The sequence below is a fragment of the Electrophorus electricus genome, chromosome 6, assembly GCF_013358815.1.
Source record: "Electrophorus electricus isolate fEleEle1 chromosome 6, fEleEle1.pri, whole genome shotgun sequence".
Classification (NCBI taxonomy): domain Eukaryota; kingdom Metazoa; phylum Chordata; class Actinopteri; order Gymnotiformes; family Gymnotidae; genus Electrophorus; species Electrophorus electricus.
Genome location: NC_049540.1, coordinates 29,938,528 through 29,954,533, shown reverse-complemented (window position 1 = coordinate 29,954,533; position 16,006 = coordinate 29,938,528). Strand labels below are relative to the sequence as shown.

At 42.3% G+C, this 16,006-nt stretch overlaps 1 protein-coding gene across 2 annotated transcripts in view; it reads left to right on the top strand.

The window, feature by feature from the left end:
* LOC113590552 (gamma-aminobutyric acid receptor subunit beta-2) overlaps positions 1 to 16,006 on the top strand; it is a 62,555-nt gene that overhangs the window by 29,025 nt on the left and 17,524 nt on the right. For both annotated transcript variants that reach the window (XM_035527384.1, XM_035527383.1), the window contains exon 5: positions 10,716 to 10,798. In XM_035527384.1, the coding sequence (XP_035383277.1) occupies positions 10,716 to 10,798 (83 nt within the window). The remainder of the gene's footprint in view (positions 1 to 10,715; positions 10,799 to 16,006) is intronic.

Genomic DNA, 16,006 nt, shown 5'->3' with positions numbered 1-16,006 from the left:
TATAAAATATTATCCACAGTAATTACCTGCATTATTTTTTTATCTACTAAGATATATTAGCTTTTACAGAAATCACCTTTGTTAATAAACCAAGTATTAAGTCAAAGCTTTAGTTTATAGTACAGTGATCTAACTTTGAATTTAGGTTGAAAGATTTTACTATGGTGTAATTTTAAACTTGTGTGGGCCAACGGTTGCAAGCGCTAAGAATATAAAAATACTGAAACAAACAAAACATTCAAGATCTGATTCTATGTTTGGGAATCAAGAGACTGGAAATACACTGGTTGTGTCACTCTAACGAGCAAAACCATAAAGGTGGTGCATTCTTGGGTTTCGTAGGTTTCAACACTGTGTTTGGGAAATGTCTCTCTTTCTTCAGCTTTGATGCATCTGGTTGTTAATTGCAGCTGCTGGCATTCAGAGGTAGAGCAACTCAGCACTCTGTGCTTCCAGAAGACTCTCTTTGGCAGACAGAGTGGAGTGACAAACAGGAGGTTTGGTTTGTTCAGGATAAACAGACTATTTCTGGGTGACATTACTGTGCTACATTGCTGGGCTGACTAAGTGGAACAGGTTCACTTGGACACTCCCCACGTACACATAAGCACTTTCTCAGTAGATGCGATAGCTATGAGGGGATTCTGGAGTAGACAATGTGGGTTACAACTCTGCGTTAGTAAGCTCGGGCAACAAAGAAGGAACGCTTTTAGCTCACAGTTCTCAGACTTTTTATCTGCTGTGACATATCACATCTTCCCTATCTTTCTCTTTCTCTTTCTTTCTCTTTCGCTTCTCTCTCTCTCTCTCTCTCTCTCTCTCTCTCTCTCTCTCTCTCTCTCTCTCTCTCTCTCTCTCTCTCCCCCTTCTGTCTTGATTGCACACATTCCTGTGAACCTTACCCCCGCTTCTAAACCATCTCCCTCAAACTCCTCTTCAAACTTTTGCAACATTTTACACATAAAACAATTGCATAGGGATTTTTAAACTTAAACTATACTGCCTAGCCAAAAAAAGGTCACAGACTGTAATATTTCGTTGGACCTCCTTTATCTTTGATTGCGGCATGCATTCACTGTGGCATCGTTTCCACAAGCTTCTGCAATGTCACATTTATTTCTGTCCAGAGTTGCATTAATGTTTCGTCAATTTTTCGTTGCATTAATCTTTTATTGATGATGGGAGATTTGGACCACTGCGCAAAATCTTCTCCAGCACATTCCAAAGATTCTCAATGGGGTTCAGGTCTGGACTCTGTGGTGGCCAATCCACATGCAAAAATGATGTCTCATGCTCTCTCAACCACTCTTTCACAATTTGAGCCCGAAGAATCCTGGCATTGTCATCTTGGAATATGCCTGTGCCATCAGGGAAGAAAAAATCCATTGATGGAATAACCTGGTCGTTCAGTATATTCAGGTAGTCAGCTGACCTCATTCTTTGGGCACATAACGTTGCTGAACCTAGACCTGATCAACTGCAGCAACCCCAGATCATAGCACTGCCCCCACAGGCTTGTGCGGTAGACACTAGGCATGATGGGTGCGTCACTTCAACCGCCTCTCTTCTTACCCTGATGCGCCCATCACTCTGGAACAGGGTAAATCTGGACTCATCAGACCACATGACCTTCTTCCATTGCTCCAGAGTCCAATCTTTATGCTCCCTAGCAAATTGAAGCCATTTATACCAGTTAGCCTCACTGACAAGTGGTTTTCTTAAGGCTACAGAGCTGTTTAGTCCCATCCCTTGAGTTCCCTTCGCATTGTGCCTGTGGAAATGCTCTTACTTTCACTATTAAACATATCCATGAGTTCTACTGTTGTTTTTCTACGATTTGATTTTACCACACATTTAAGATTCATTCAATATTTTTTTCTGACCACATTCCTTCCTCGAAGATGATGTTTCTCCACTGTCCTTCCACTTTTTAATAATGTGTTGGACAGTTCTTAACCTGATTTTAGCAGTTTCAACAATCTCCTTAGATGTTTTCTCTGCTTGATGCATGCCAATAATGTGACCCCTCTGAAACAGATTAACATCTTTTCTATGACCACAGGATGTGTCTTTTGACATGGTTGTTTAACAAATGAGAAGCTACTCACTGCATCAGTTAGGGTTAAATAACTTGTTGCCAGCTGAAACATAATCACCCATGCAGTAATTATCCAATGGGAGGCTCTTACCTATTTGCTTAGTTAAATCCAGGTGGTGACCTTTTTTTGGCCAGGCAGTGTATTTACATATTTACTATTTACTTCACTGAATGAGTTATGAGTGGTTTCGGATTATTTTAAAAGTTGTCAGCTCTGCCTGACACTCAGATTGTATGGAGTCAGTTCCACCCAACATCTGACTCTCAGATTGTACAGAGTCATCTCCGCCCGACGTCTGACTCTCAGATAGTACGGAGTCATCTCCGCCCGACGTCTGACTCTCAGATCGTACGGAGTCATCCCCGCCCGACGTCTGACTCTCAGATCGTACGGAGTCATCTCCACCCGACGTCTGACTCTCAGATCGTACGGAGTCATCTCACCTCGACGTCTGACTCTCAGATCGTACGGAGTCATCTCCACCCGACGTCTGACTCTCAGATCGTACGGAGTCATCTCCGCTCGACGTCTGACTCTCAAATCGTACGAAGTCATCTCCGCCCGACGTCTGACTGAGTCAGTTCAGTCATATCAGATGCTGAGAAGCACTGCAGAAGGAATGAGTGTATTCTGTGGGTGTCAACACGTGTTAGCTAACCACTGAGTCACCATAAAGCTCATAAAAACATGAGGTCATTGTTTATTTTTACGTGGCACTTTAGACTCCAAATGTCTATTCAGACATCTAATAGAGAGCATATGGAGAGAGAGAACAGAGAAATAGAGAGAAACAAAGAGAAAAAGCAAGAAAGAAAAGAGAGAAAGAGAAAAGAGAGAAAGAGAAAAGGAGGCAACCACTTGCTTACTCATAATTCAATCATTATGTAATGGAAGATAACATCCAAATTGCATTTTAAAAAATTACTTTAGCAATCACTCTTTCTGTGCAAATAAGAGACTATGCATAACTCTGAGATTATCCATAACTCAGAAATTATGCATAACTCTGAGATTATGCATAACTCTGAGATTATCCATAACTCTGAGATTATCCATAACTCTGAGATTATCCATAACTCAGAAATTATGCATAACTCTGAGATTATCCATAACTCTGAGATTATCCATAACTCAGAGAATATGTATAACTCTGAGATTATCCATAACTCAGAGAATATGTATAACTCTGAGATTATCCATAACTCAGAGAATATGTATAACTCTGAGATTATCCATAACTCAGAGAATATGTATAACTCTGATACTATCCATAACTCAGAGAATATGTATAACTCTGATACTATCCATAACTCAGAGATTATCTATAACTCTGAGATTATCCATAACTCAGAGATTATGTATAACTCTGAGATTATCCATAACTCAGAGATTATCTATAACTCTGAGATTATCCATAACTCAGAGATTATGTATAACTCTGAGATTATCCATAACTCAGAGATTATCTATAACTCTGAGATTATCCATAACTCTGAGATTATGTATAACTCTGAGATTATCCATAACTCCGAGATTATGCATGACTCCGGGATTACGCAAAACTCCGAGTGTGTATCGTGGGCCTGTCCCCAACAGAGTACCATTTGTTCCCATCTCGCAACAGGAAATTTTTTATTCCAAATCAGCATGTATAATGTCAGCAATAACCTACACTGCTGCTGTGAACAAAGATGATGAATATTCAAACTGCCGTGAACAAACATAATGAATATTCAAACTGCCCAACTAATTCGTTTCCCATTGAGCTGCCAGATTCTATAGTTTTATCATTGTTGAGAATAAAACAAACATTTTATTGAAGGAATGGTGGTGTTTGTGGAGGGGGTAACTAACTGCAGAAGGGGTGGAGGTATTTGTGGAGGGGGTAACTAACTGCACAAGGGGTGGTGTGTTTGTGGAGGGGGTAACTAACTGAGTAACTGTGTCAGAGTGAGTGTGTCAGAGTGAGTGTGTCAGAGTGAGTGTGTCAGAGTGTTTGTCAGAGTGAAAGTGTCAGAGTGAGGGTGTTAGAATTTTTTCCTTCTTTAAAAGATTTATACTAAAGGCCACTTGAGTTCGACCAGAAACTAAAGAACTGAACTGAATTTGTTGGCATAATTTTGTTACTTTTCCGGCTTATACAAACATCCCAGGCTCATGTCATATTTCAGAGATATCATATTCCAGTGATATCATAGTCCAGTGATTTTACATTTTTGTGATATCATGTTTTAGTGATATTATGTTTTAGTCCTCAGTGTTTTTATGATGTGTTATAAACATTGTATAAACATGTCTAAAACATTGTAACATGTACATTGTCACGGAGGATTACAAGATATAATGTGTCATGCCTGGTCTTAGTGAATAGCCAATATCAAGAATCCAGCAGGTAGAATGGAATGAATACTAAACACCTGAGCAGTGTCAGGGGCTTTGTGGGTTTAGTGCTAACTAGGTGAAGTTTTAGAAGATTTAGCTACAGTGCTCCTGTAACTCACCTGGTAGAGCAGGTGGGAATCTGAGATTAGATATTGGACTACAGAAATGCCCATCAACTATTCATCAGATTATCAGAGTTAAGAGTGAAGTTAACAGAGTTAACACAGTTAACACAATTAACAGAGATAACAGTGAAGCTAACAGAGTTAACACAGTTAACAGAGATAACAAAGTTAACAGAGATAACAGTGAAGATAACAGAGTTAACACAGTGAACAGAGATAACATAGTTAACAGTAGCGTTAACACAGTTAACAGAAATAACAGTTAACAGAGATAACACTGAAGCTAACAGAGTTAACTGGAGATAACAAAGTTAAGAGTGGCATTAACAATACAGTTAACTATCTGTCGAGCTTACTGTTTGCAAAAGGAAAGTAGTCAACCTGGCTATGCAAATATTTCAGTCCTTAGGCAGATGAAATTTGGGGAAAAAACTAACACAAAAGTTAGACTGAATTCTACACTGCTAACTACAGGGTAAGGTCCAGGGCTAACAGGTGAACACTCGCCTGATCTCCTCCCAGTCAAACAAGCTCTACTGTGTCTTTTAAATGGAAACAGTGGCACAGCAACTATGCTGGAACAGCTATGAGAAGTGCTGTAGTCGTCTGATATCTCCAGCAGTGACCCCAGGCTGACCGAGCTGTGATTCCAGTGTGCTGGTACCAGCAGTGTCAGAGTCAACACAGGCCAGCATTCTGCTTCAGATCGAACTCCACTTTACATACTGCAATCTAGTAGGAAAACAAAAAACACTGACGTTAAAATGAACTACCTGAGTTATGGGAAACACCAGCTTTTTGACACTTAATTAAAACAATTATTTGCATGAAATAAATATTTGTAAAAAGCCACTATTTGGGCTTTGCCAAATTTACTATTCAGAATCAACTCCACTCTTATTATCCACTTCAGTTTACTGCCTGCTGGAGTTCATTAAACATATGCTAATGTACTACCCTAATTAGACATGTGCTAATATCTGTCAGTCTTAAAGTACAGTAAATTCACAGGCTACTGTCTCAGAGAGAAACACTCTCTAGGATTTTAGAGACCAAGTGATCGTCCCAGACAGTGATGATCTCTTGCACAAACAGACCATGTTCTATGTATAAGGTCATGTTCAGCACATCTTCTTCCTACGAACAGTTTACAGTCACAGATGCAAACCAGAGACTGGCCCTGGTGCTGGAGGAACTCTGCCCTTTCACACACACACACACACACACACACACACACACACACACACACACACACACACACACACACACACACACACACACACACACAAACACACACACATGCACTGGCTTCTCTCTGAACACTGCAGGATTGACCTCGCTGAATAAATGGTGTTATTGACCAAACTGTTTAAATTGTCTGTTTGAGGATTTTGCACAGGTTTAATACACAGCAAAGGTGGTTATGGGATTTGTCAACAATAATTGTGTGCAGATATGCTTACAGCAACTCCTGGTCGTCTGCTAGGATTCATTTTCTCAATAAATTCACCTAATCGGATAAAGCGTCTGTCTGGATAATGTTTTGGTAATATTTGATAATATTATGTTATATTGCTACTGTTACATTGTAATTTTACTAGTATGTACACTGAGTAACATCCATGTAATACTCCATATTCATTCTGCGATTATGTGCATTTTCTCTTATGTATGCACAGAGCATCAGTGTATTGCGGTGCTTTGTTCCTCAGTAAGTATCCACGTGAATTCACATTGTCAGTACACTGTAACACTGTAACTCTGGCCATGTGATGGAAAGTGTTACCCATCTTTTCAGCGAAACTCTCCAAGGACTCACTGAGGGATTCCTTCCCTAATCGTGTTCCTACGTACCGTTCATGTAACTTGCATACCTGACATTAGCTGCAGCACAGAGACGCTTTGTTTCTGTCACAAACGGCTGCGGTTCGGAATTAGGCGAAGGTGTGTTGGGATTGGGCTGGAATCCCTGTCATTACCAGCGTGGTGGATCCCCTCTGCTGTCGTGGTTTCCGTGCCAAGTGCTTTTGTTTTTATTTCTCTTTCATTTTAGTCCACTTTTTTTCCACTGTCTGCACATCAGTGTCTAATTGACTGTGACTACGACTCTGATTTTCGTAATTATTGTGATCAACATTGTTCATTAATGTGTTTGCATCCTGATTTGACTGACATCACCTTACAGCAAGAAAGAAAACCACACTGGTGCTGAAGGTGTGGTGAAAATATGTAACGTTAATGCAACATTAATGAAATGTTAATGTAACATTAATTCAACATTAATATAACGTTAATGCAGCAGTAATTGCTTTGTAACTAAAGAGATCAGAATAATTTAAGGAAGCATCATAAGAAATTTGAACTGATCCCCACAACCCTTTCAGACTGTTGTAGAATGTAGAATAACGTTGGCCCAAATCTTGTACCAGACTCCATTTGGCATTGCATGTGTACATGTGTGTGCATGTGCGTGTGCGTATTTGTGTGTGTACATGCGCATGTGCATGTGTCCCATGGATCACACAGCACACCTTTTCCAAGGGCAGTGCTGTCTCAGGGGTTAAGGCACTTGACTCGTCCTCAGAAGGTTGCTGGTTCAAGCCACACCATTGCCACTATTGGCCCCCTGAGCAAGACCCTTAACCTGCAATTGCTCAAGCTGTACTCAGTCATAATTGTAGGTTGCTTTGGAAAAATGTGTCAGGTAAATGTTTGATAAGGGACATCCCTTCTCTTGCTACATATGGTTTACATATCAGAGTCAACCAATTCACATCAGAGAACATGACCTACATTCCTGACACTAGTCTAGCGGCATAGCTGGTTAGATTATAGCATTGCTTTAACTGTACAAAACTGTAAACCTCATTTATTTGCTTTAGATGCCCATGATTTTACGTGACCATGGGTTCTATATAAAAAGTTCAAATGAAAAAGTAAATTCTTCTAAAAGTCTAATTAACCAGTGCAGTCTTTTAATATTCATAATATGTTTGCCCGAGCAGTTTGTGCATTCTGTGAGAGACTGATGATTCTTTCAGCGTGCTCTAATGATCACAGGGCATGATACCTCAACGTAAAGTGCAAGAACGATCGTTTCACTGTTACCCCTGAGACGTGAGCATCTTATTTAAGTGCTAGATGTGTCACGTCAGGTGTAGGAACGCAGCCGTCGTGTCTCCCACCAGAGTTCACCGTCTAAACGTAGACAGCGCATGTTTGCACTCCTCGCCCTCCTAGACTGGGATGTGTCTGTGTGCACATGCACAGCTGGAGACGCTGCATGTGTACCAAGCGCTGGTCTGGCCAAAAGCTTTTTCCACAGCTAATGATAAGTTGCTGTCAGTTATATCAACCTTGAGTCTTTCTCCAAGCAGATCCACACCTCTACTCAGCTGGCTGGTCTGAAGGTAGGGTTTGGCCAAGTTGACGTGCAGTCTCCCGGGAGTGCTCGGTGTGGCGTTGGCTCCCACACCCCAGAGTGATTCTGGCGGTTTAAGAGTCTGAAAGAAGAAAAGAGAAGTATTTAACTCACAGCCAAGGGCGTCTCACGACTGTCTCCTATCCGTAGAGAAGGGCCGGAAACATGGAATGCGCTCTATATTCGAGTTGGAAGAGGTTCCATTAACACATAATAGTCACTAAGTGTAGCAGTAATGAAGACTGAGGGGTGTTTTCCCCTGTATAATCTCTGAATTATCCAGCTATGCTGTCAGATTCCCTTTGTTTAGGATCTTGGACCTTTGCTGGTGTTTATTAAATGATGAATGGATTAAGCCTTTCAGGAAATCAGTGAAATGCATGTAGAATCAACTCCAGAATCAACTCCACCAACACACAAATATGCACACACACCATAAAAAGCTCTTTCTGGACTGTAAAGGATTGTAAAGGATTGTAAAGGTCGAGCTCATGGGCTGGTGTGAACAGCATATACTGGCTACCACCTCGGGTACATGATCAGGAGTCAGTACACCATCCAGGAGTAGGAAGTGCCAGATGATATCATATTTCAGTGATGTCATATTCCAGTGATATCATACTTGTTATCTCATATTTCAGTGATATCATACTTGTTATCTCATATTTCAGTGATATCATATTTCAGTTATATCATATTCCAGTGATATCATACTTGTTATCTCATATTTCAGTTATATCATATTCCAGTGATATCATACTTGTTATCTCATATTTCAGTGATATCATATTCCTGTGAAATTATATCCTAGTGATATTATATTTCAGTTATATCATATTCCAGTGATATCATACTTGTTATCTCATATTTCAGTGATATCATATTTCAGTTATCTCATATTTCAGTGATATCATACTTGTTATCTCATATTTCAGTGATATCATATTTCAGTTATCTCACATTTCAGTGATATCATACTTGTTATCTCATATTTCAGTGATATCATACTTGTTATCTCATATTTCAGTTATCTCATATTTCAGTGATGTCATATTTCAGTGATGTCATATTTCAGTTATCTCATATTTCAGTTATCTCATATTTCAGCGATATCATATTTCAGTTATCTCATATTTCAGTGATGTCATATTTCAGTTATCTCATATTTCAGTTATCTCATATTTCAGCGATGGCTGTATCTCTCTGCCATGTCAGGAAAATGGACCAAATGAGCCAGTGGGCAGAAGTTCACTATTACTTTATTACACTTAAACCTTACAAAGCAGATGCAGAACAGTTGCCAGTGACAGATGAAGAATATCAGAATTCAAATGCAGGATAAACATGTTTTATTTGTTTCTGTCACAAAGGGCTTGAAGAACCGAGTCAGGAATCAAGTGCAGGTTTCTTGGGATTGGGCTAGAATCAATGTGTAAACAAAGTCAGAACCAAAGATATCAGTGCAAACAGCTACACAGATCCGAGCAAAAGACCTTAATGTGAACCCACAGCACAGCAATGAAACAGGGAAGCTGCTAGCCATGTCATCCACAACCATCCAAGAGACACAAGACGTTGGTGATATACCACAACCACAGACAAGCATGAATAAAACATTACCAGGCAGAGAGATGTAAATGAGACTGAAATTGATATCAAAACAGGCTGTTGTTTCAGTTTACATTCCATATTTGGACCATTTGTGTCACAGTATGGCCCCTCCTCCCAAATGTCTCACCTTGTGTGTGTGTGTGTGTGTGTGTGTGTGTGTGTGTGTCTGTGTGTGTGTCTGTGTGTGTGTTTGTCCATGTGGCCACACCCCCCATGTGTCACATCTGTTTGTAATTGTTTTTCATTTATGTGTGTATATAAACCCCTATGGTTCTGTTGTCTGTGTTTGATGTTATGCTAGCTTAATTGCTACATAGTCTTTCTTCTCTGTGTGAATAAACGTATGTTTTTGTTCACCGTAACTCATCCCCGCGTCCTGCTTAGCCTCATAACGTTACAATATGGACTGGGAGAGTGACTGGTGCATTTTTAAATTTAACAGTGCTTACATATTACTTCAAAATTCTTTATTTAAATAAAGCAATAGAAAGTCAGTTCTCCATGATAAGGTCCTTTAATACAACCCTTCACCTCCCTTGTGATGTAAGGTTTGTTGGTGGGTAAACATCTGTCTGTTGTATGACGTTATCCAAAAGTCTGCAGTCCTGTGTTTTCTCCTACAATACCCTTGTTCAACTAATGAACTGAACACACACTTCATGTGTGAAGAACCACTCCAGGCTAACCTTGGGTGGTGTGGTCTAAGCCAGAGTGTAGTGTGAAGGGACAGTTCTACCAAACAGAACTCACAGGGCTAAGTTAAGCTAGTGTTTGCAGTTAGTGTGGCATGATTACTAAAGTATTCTTTCATCGTTGCTTTCTTTATTTGAATGAATCCGCCCTCCTATAGGTAGTTTGTAAACAGTGAAGTCTGTTCACAACCTTCATAATCTTGCATAATCTTACGTCATCAGATGTGTTGATAGAGGCCAGATGTTTTTTATAAAAATATGAAATAATAATAGTGATGCGTTGAGAACTGAGAACTTTTATCTGACTGGTCCAACCTCTCTTTGTTTCCATTTGTGTGTGTGTGTGTGTGTGTGTGTGTGTGTGTGTGTGTGTGTGTTTGTGTAGAATCACTACAACTGCAGCCTGCATGATGGACCTGAGAAGATACCCGCTGGATGAGCAAAACTGCACCCTGGAAATCGAGAGCTGTGAGTGGCACAAGAGACCAAGAGACATTCTTTCACGCTCTCTTGCTTCTCTCTCTCTGTCCAGCACAGTGATATAACAGATGCTTCGCTCACTCTGGTCATTCAGGTTGCGTTACTGACTTCTCACAGGTCTCTTAAGACGATGGAAACACACGAGTGTAAGACAGACAGGCATGTGTTCCTGGTGCTTCAGGAGCAATCAGAGTCTCAAACTGACCCCAGACCAGGGGCGTGTCTCAACAAGTCTTATTGATTATTTGTGAGGAAATTTTGGCTTCATTTCAGTAATCTGTAGAATTTAAAGAAGAAAAAAGAATTATGCAGAAATTGAGATTTATTACAAGCGCCTAAAGAATGATCAGGGATGTACTTTTGACGAATTCATTGGAACATATTAATAAAAAAATGGGTGACTTTTCAAGACACACTATAGGGACAAAAGTATTGGGACACACCTGTTAATCATTGAATCCAGGTGTTATATCCAGTCCCATTGTCACAGGTGTATTAGATCAAGCACCAGCTATGCAGTCGGCCTTCACACACATTAGTGAAAGAACGGGTCGTTATAAAGAGCTCACTGAATTCCAGCATGGTGCTGTAATAGGACGCCACCGTTGCAACAAGTCAGTGGGTGAAGTTTCTTCCCTCCTAGATATTCCACCATCAGCTGTCAGTGGTATTATTGAAGAGTAGAAGCGTTTAGGAACCACAGCAACTCAGCCATGAAGTGACAGACCACATAGAGTTTCAGAGCAGGGTCACTGAGCGCTGAGCTGTGTAGTGTGTAAAAGTCGCCAATACTTTGCTGACTCAGTAGCTGCAGAGATCCAAACCTCCTCTGGCATTCGACATCAGAACAGACACGGTGTACTGGGAGCTTTATGTCAGGGGTTTCCATGGCCACGCAGCTGCATGCGAGTCCTTCATCACCAAGCACAAAGCGGAGCATTGGTGGTGTGGTGTAAACCACGCCGCCACTGGACTCTGGAGCAGTAGAAACGTGTTCTGTGGAGTAACAAATCACACTTATCTATCTTTCTGATGGATGAGTCTGAGTTTGGCGAATGTCTGACTGCACTGTCAGCTGTAAGGTTTGGTGGAGGACAGATAATGTTATGGGGTTGTTCTTCAGGGTTTGGTCTAGACCCTTTAGTCCCAGTGAAGGAAATATTAATAATTCATAATACCAAGACATTCTGGACTGTTGTGTGCTTCTTGCTTTGTGGGACAGTTTGTGGAAGGACCTTTACTGTCCCAGCATGACTGTGTCCCAGTGCACAAAGCGAGGTCCATAAAGGCATGGTGAGTCTGTTGTGGACGAATGTGACTGGCCCATAGAGAACCCTGACCTCAACCCCATCAAACACTGCTGGGACGAACTAGAATGGAGACTGTGATCCAGGCCCTCTCGTCCAGAATCAGTGTCTGTCCTCACAAATGCTCCACTGGTTAAATAGACAAAGGTTCTCTCAGACACACTCCAAAATCTTGGAGAAAGTTTATGGCAGCAAAATGCGGCCAACTTCATATTAACACCTGTGGTTCTGGAATGGGACATCACCTAGTTCCTGTAGGTGTAATTTGTAGGTGTCCTATTACTTTTGTCCATATAGGTTACAGGGTAACGAGGGTGATGAGGATGATGAGGGAGACGAGGGTGATGAGGATGATGAGGGTGAGGCACTTGTACGACTTACAGACTTACAGAAGGGCTTTTTAATGTCTATCAAAACATATCATAAATAGGTCAGCGCTGCAGAATGCTGACCCCCTGACCTCCTGACCCTGACCCCCCTCCCTAACCCCTGACCCTGACTCTCCTCCCTAACCCCTGACCCCCCCTCCCTAACCCCTGACCCTGACTCTCCTCCCTAACCCCTGACCCTGACTCTCCTCCCTAACCCCTGACCCCCCTCCCTAACCCCTGACCCTGACCCCCCTCCCTAACCCCTGACCCCCCTCCCTAACCCCTGACCCTGACTCTCCTCCCTAACCCCTGACCCTGACTCTCCTCCCTAACCCCTGACCCCCCTCCCTAACCCCTGACCCTGACCCCCCTCCCTAACCCCTGACCCCCCTCCCTAACCCCTGACCCCGACCCCCCTCCCTAACCCCTGACCCCGACTATCCTCTCTGACAACCCTCCCTTGTCTCACTTGGCAACTCATTCTCTCCTGCCAGAAAATGCATCATTAAAAAAGGCCAACACATTATTCTTGGAGGAATAATTGGTGGAATATTTCATGCTAAATGTGCCATGACAGGGAACGTGAGTAACTGAAACTACAGCAGGTGGAGTCTTTCATGGTGGAGGCTATCATCAAAAACTTCAGAATATGGGGCACTTTGTAATATACAGTCACTTTTACTACTTTCACTACTTAATTTCTGACTGAACACTTTAAAATCTTAAATGGCCAAATTAAATTTTTAAGAGTGTGACTATAATTTAACACAAGAAATGTCTCTTTTCTCCTGTGTGTGATTTCACATGACTGAGGAATACTGAAAATATTATTCAAATTGTCAAACAATAAGGCCATTAATAACAATAGTAATAAAATATCACAGGTAATGTAAAAGGAAAAAATTAAATTAGATGCAGAATCTCTTCTTTCTTGATTTTTCAGGTCTAATTGTAATTGAGGCATGATTGCTGTTTTCTCTCTGGAGATGCAGTGTGAGTGTTTACTCAGGAAAGGGCCAAGACGCTGCGTCTCTGAGCAGTAGGCCATACTGACACAGCTCTCGGAGAGGCCAGCTGTATTCAGCGATGGCCTGGTGTGTTTATCATCACTATCCACATCTATTGTTTAACAAAAATAATATCACAAAAATGTACATGAGCAAAAGAACCATGAGCTTTAAAGCAAAAATAATTTGATATAAATCAATAGTGATGATTTGAATGGCTCAGTAACTTCTCCTGGCAGACATGTTGAAAGAGCTTCACTACGTTTCTCCCACTGACATAAAAGGTCAGAGAGATGGAGAAGGTGGTCTGCTGCTGTCGATCTTCCTGGTCTGTGGTCATTAGACGGACAGCGTTCCACACAGAGGAGTTCGGCCCCTTGTGTCCATGACGCAGAACTGCGCTGCGTGAACTTTTGCTGGAGAGCCCAGCTGAAGGAGGTCTTGGAGGACAGGAGACAGGGGTTCTCAGGACGTGGACACATCCTATGTCCTAGGAGATTTTTCCCTGCAGAATGATGCAATAGAGGTTGTTAAGGGAGGCATGTGCATGCTGGGAAGTGCTGGTGATGCAGACAAAGCACTGCCAGTAACACTGACATGGACTTCAAACACCAGACTGTGTAGACAGAGAGGGCTTCAAACACCAGGGCTTAAGACTGTAGACAGAGAGGGCTTCAAACACCAGATCTTAAGACTGTAGACAGAGAGGGCTTCAAACACCAGGGCTTAAGACTGTAGACAGAGGGGGCTTCAAACACCAGACTGTGTAGACAGAGAGGGCTTCAAACACCAGGGCTTAAGACTGTAGACAGAGAGGGCTTCAAACACCAGATCTTAAGACTGTAGACAGAGAGGGCTTCAAACACCAGGGCTTAAGACTGTAGACAGAGAGGGCTTCAAACACCAGACTGTGTAGACAGAGAGGGCTTCAAACACCAGGGCTTAAGACTGTAGACAGAGAGGGCTTCAAACACCAGATCTTAAGACTGTAGACAGAGAGGGCTTCAAACACCAGGGCTTCAGACTGTAGACAGAGAGGACTTCAAACACCAGATCTTAAGACTGTAGACAGAGAGGGCTTCAAACACCAGGGCTTCAGACTGTAGACAGAGAGGACTTCAAACACCAGATCTTAAGACTGTAGACAGAGAGGGCTTCAAACACCTGAGCTTAAGACTGTAGACAGAGAGGGTTTCAAACACCAGACTGTGTAGCTAGAGAGGACTTCAAACACCAGGGCTTAAGACTGTAGACAGCAAGGGCTTCAAAGCCTCATGTGCATGGCACTGATGTCACATGCGATCTACATGTAAGGGGCTTCGCTCCGAGTTTAATCCAGACACGGGGGGCTTGTGAGAGCTGCTTCGAGCAGATGCTTCCTGTAGCTCCTTCTGCATGTGCGTCTCGTCCTTGGGCCTTGTCATGTGCGAATGAAGCCATGTGCAATAAAAAGACTCCGTTTCCCAGCCTGGAGCAGGATAAGTCTTTCTTCACAGAGGTGACTTACCCAGTGTTCCCTGCTCACAGATGTTATCTCCACGGCCCACCATGTATTAGGCAAACTTTCTGCACTGGCGAAGCACAACGCAGAGAAGCTGGCATCCGCTTTTAGATATGAGCCCTAACGTTACATACTACTAGCGCCCTCTAGGGGACGAGGTGTGTGGTGGGCTAGTCTGGGCTTGTACTGCTGCTGGCCATTATACTGTTTGCTACCAGCACAATCAAGAGTGTGTGTGTGTGTGTGTGTGTGTGTGTGTGTGTGTGCAGTGTGGATAGTATGGACACACTTTTAATTGGACCCCAGAAATAGGATTAAACTCGTTTTAAACTGTTGTTTTAAAACATTCATTTCAGCTCTGCTCTAGAGATCCATGCAACCAATGCCTGATGCATCTCTCATCCGCATAAAAAAGCAAAACCATGCCCTCGACCTAGGAGAATCTGTTTCCTAGGAGAAATCGTTTCCTAGGAGAACACGTTACCTAGGAGAACCCGTTACCTAATCTCAAGCACTAGTCTGTCAATTTAATCTCACGAACAATTCATACCAGTTAGTGTGAGCAAGACAGATTTTGCTGCCATGTGAATGGATCTGGTCACATGACACTTGATATTTCTGAAACCTTAAACAGTAATTGATAATACCGTGGTCAGTGCCAGTGCCAATGACGTGGATGGGCCGGGTAAAGGGGCAGTATTTCTGGACGGATTGTTCATGGTCTGTTCAATCCCTGAAGTGTTTGGGAGATTCAGCGTGTCAGCTGGAGACAGAGCCACCTGCCACCCCGTTCAGCAGTGGCCAGCACACATGCGTTCAGTCGCAGAGCGGGAGACTCGGATGCACTGATGTGTGACAGGCTAAAGCTCATCTGCAAAGGCAGACACAGCGGCGTATAAACAATGGAGCAGGGGGGTTTCAGAATGCCTTGGCAACCGCACAAAGACCAAGGTCACATTCAGACGGGACTATCACGGCTTGCATGCAGAGGAGGGTCTTGTGGCCTTAGT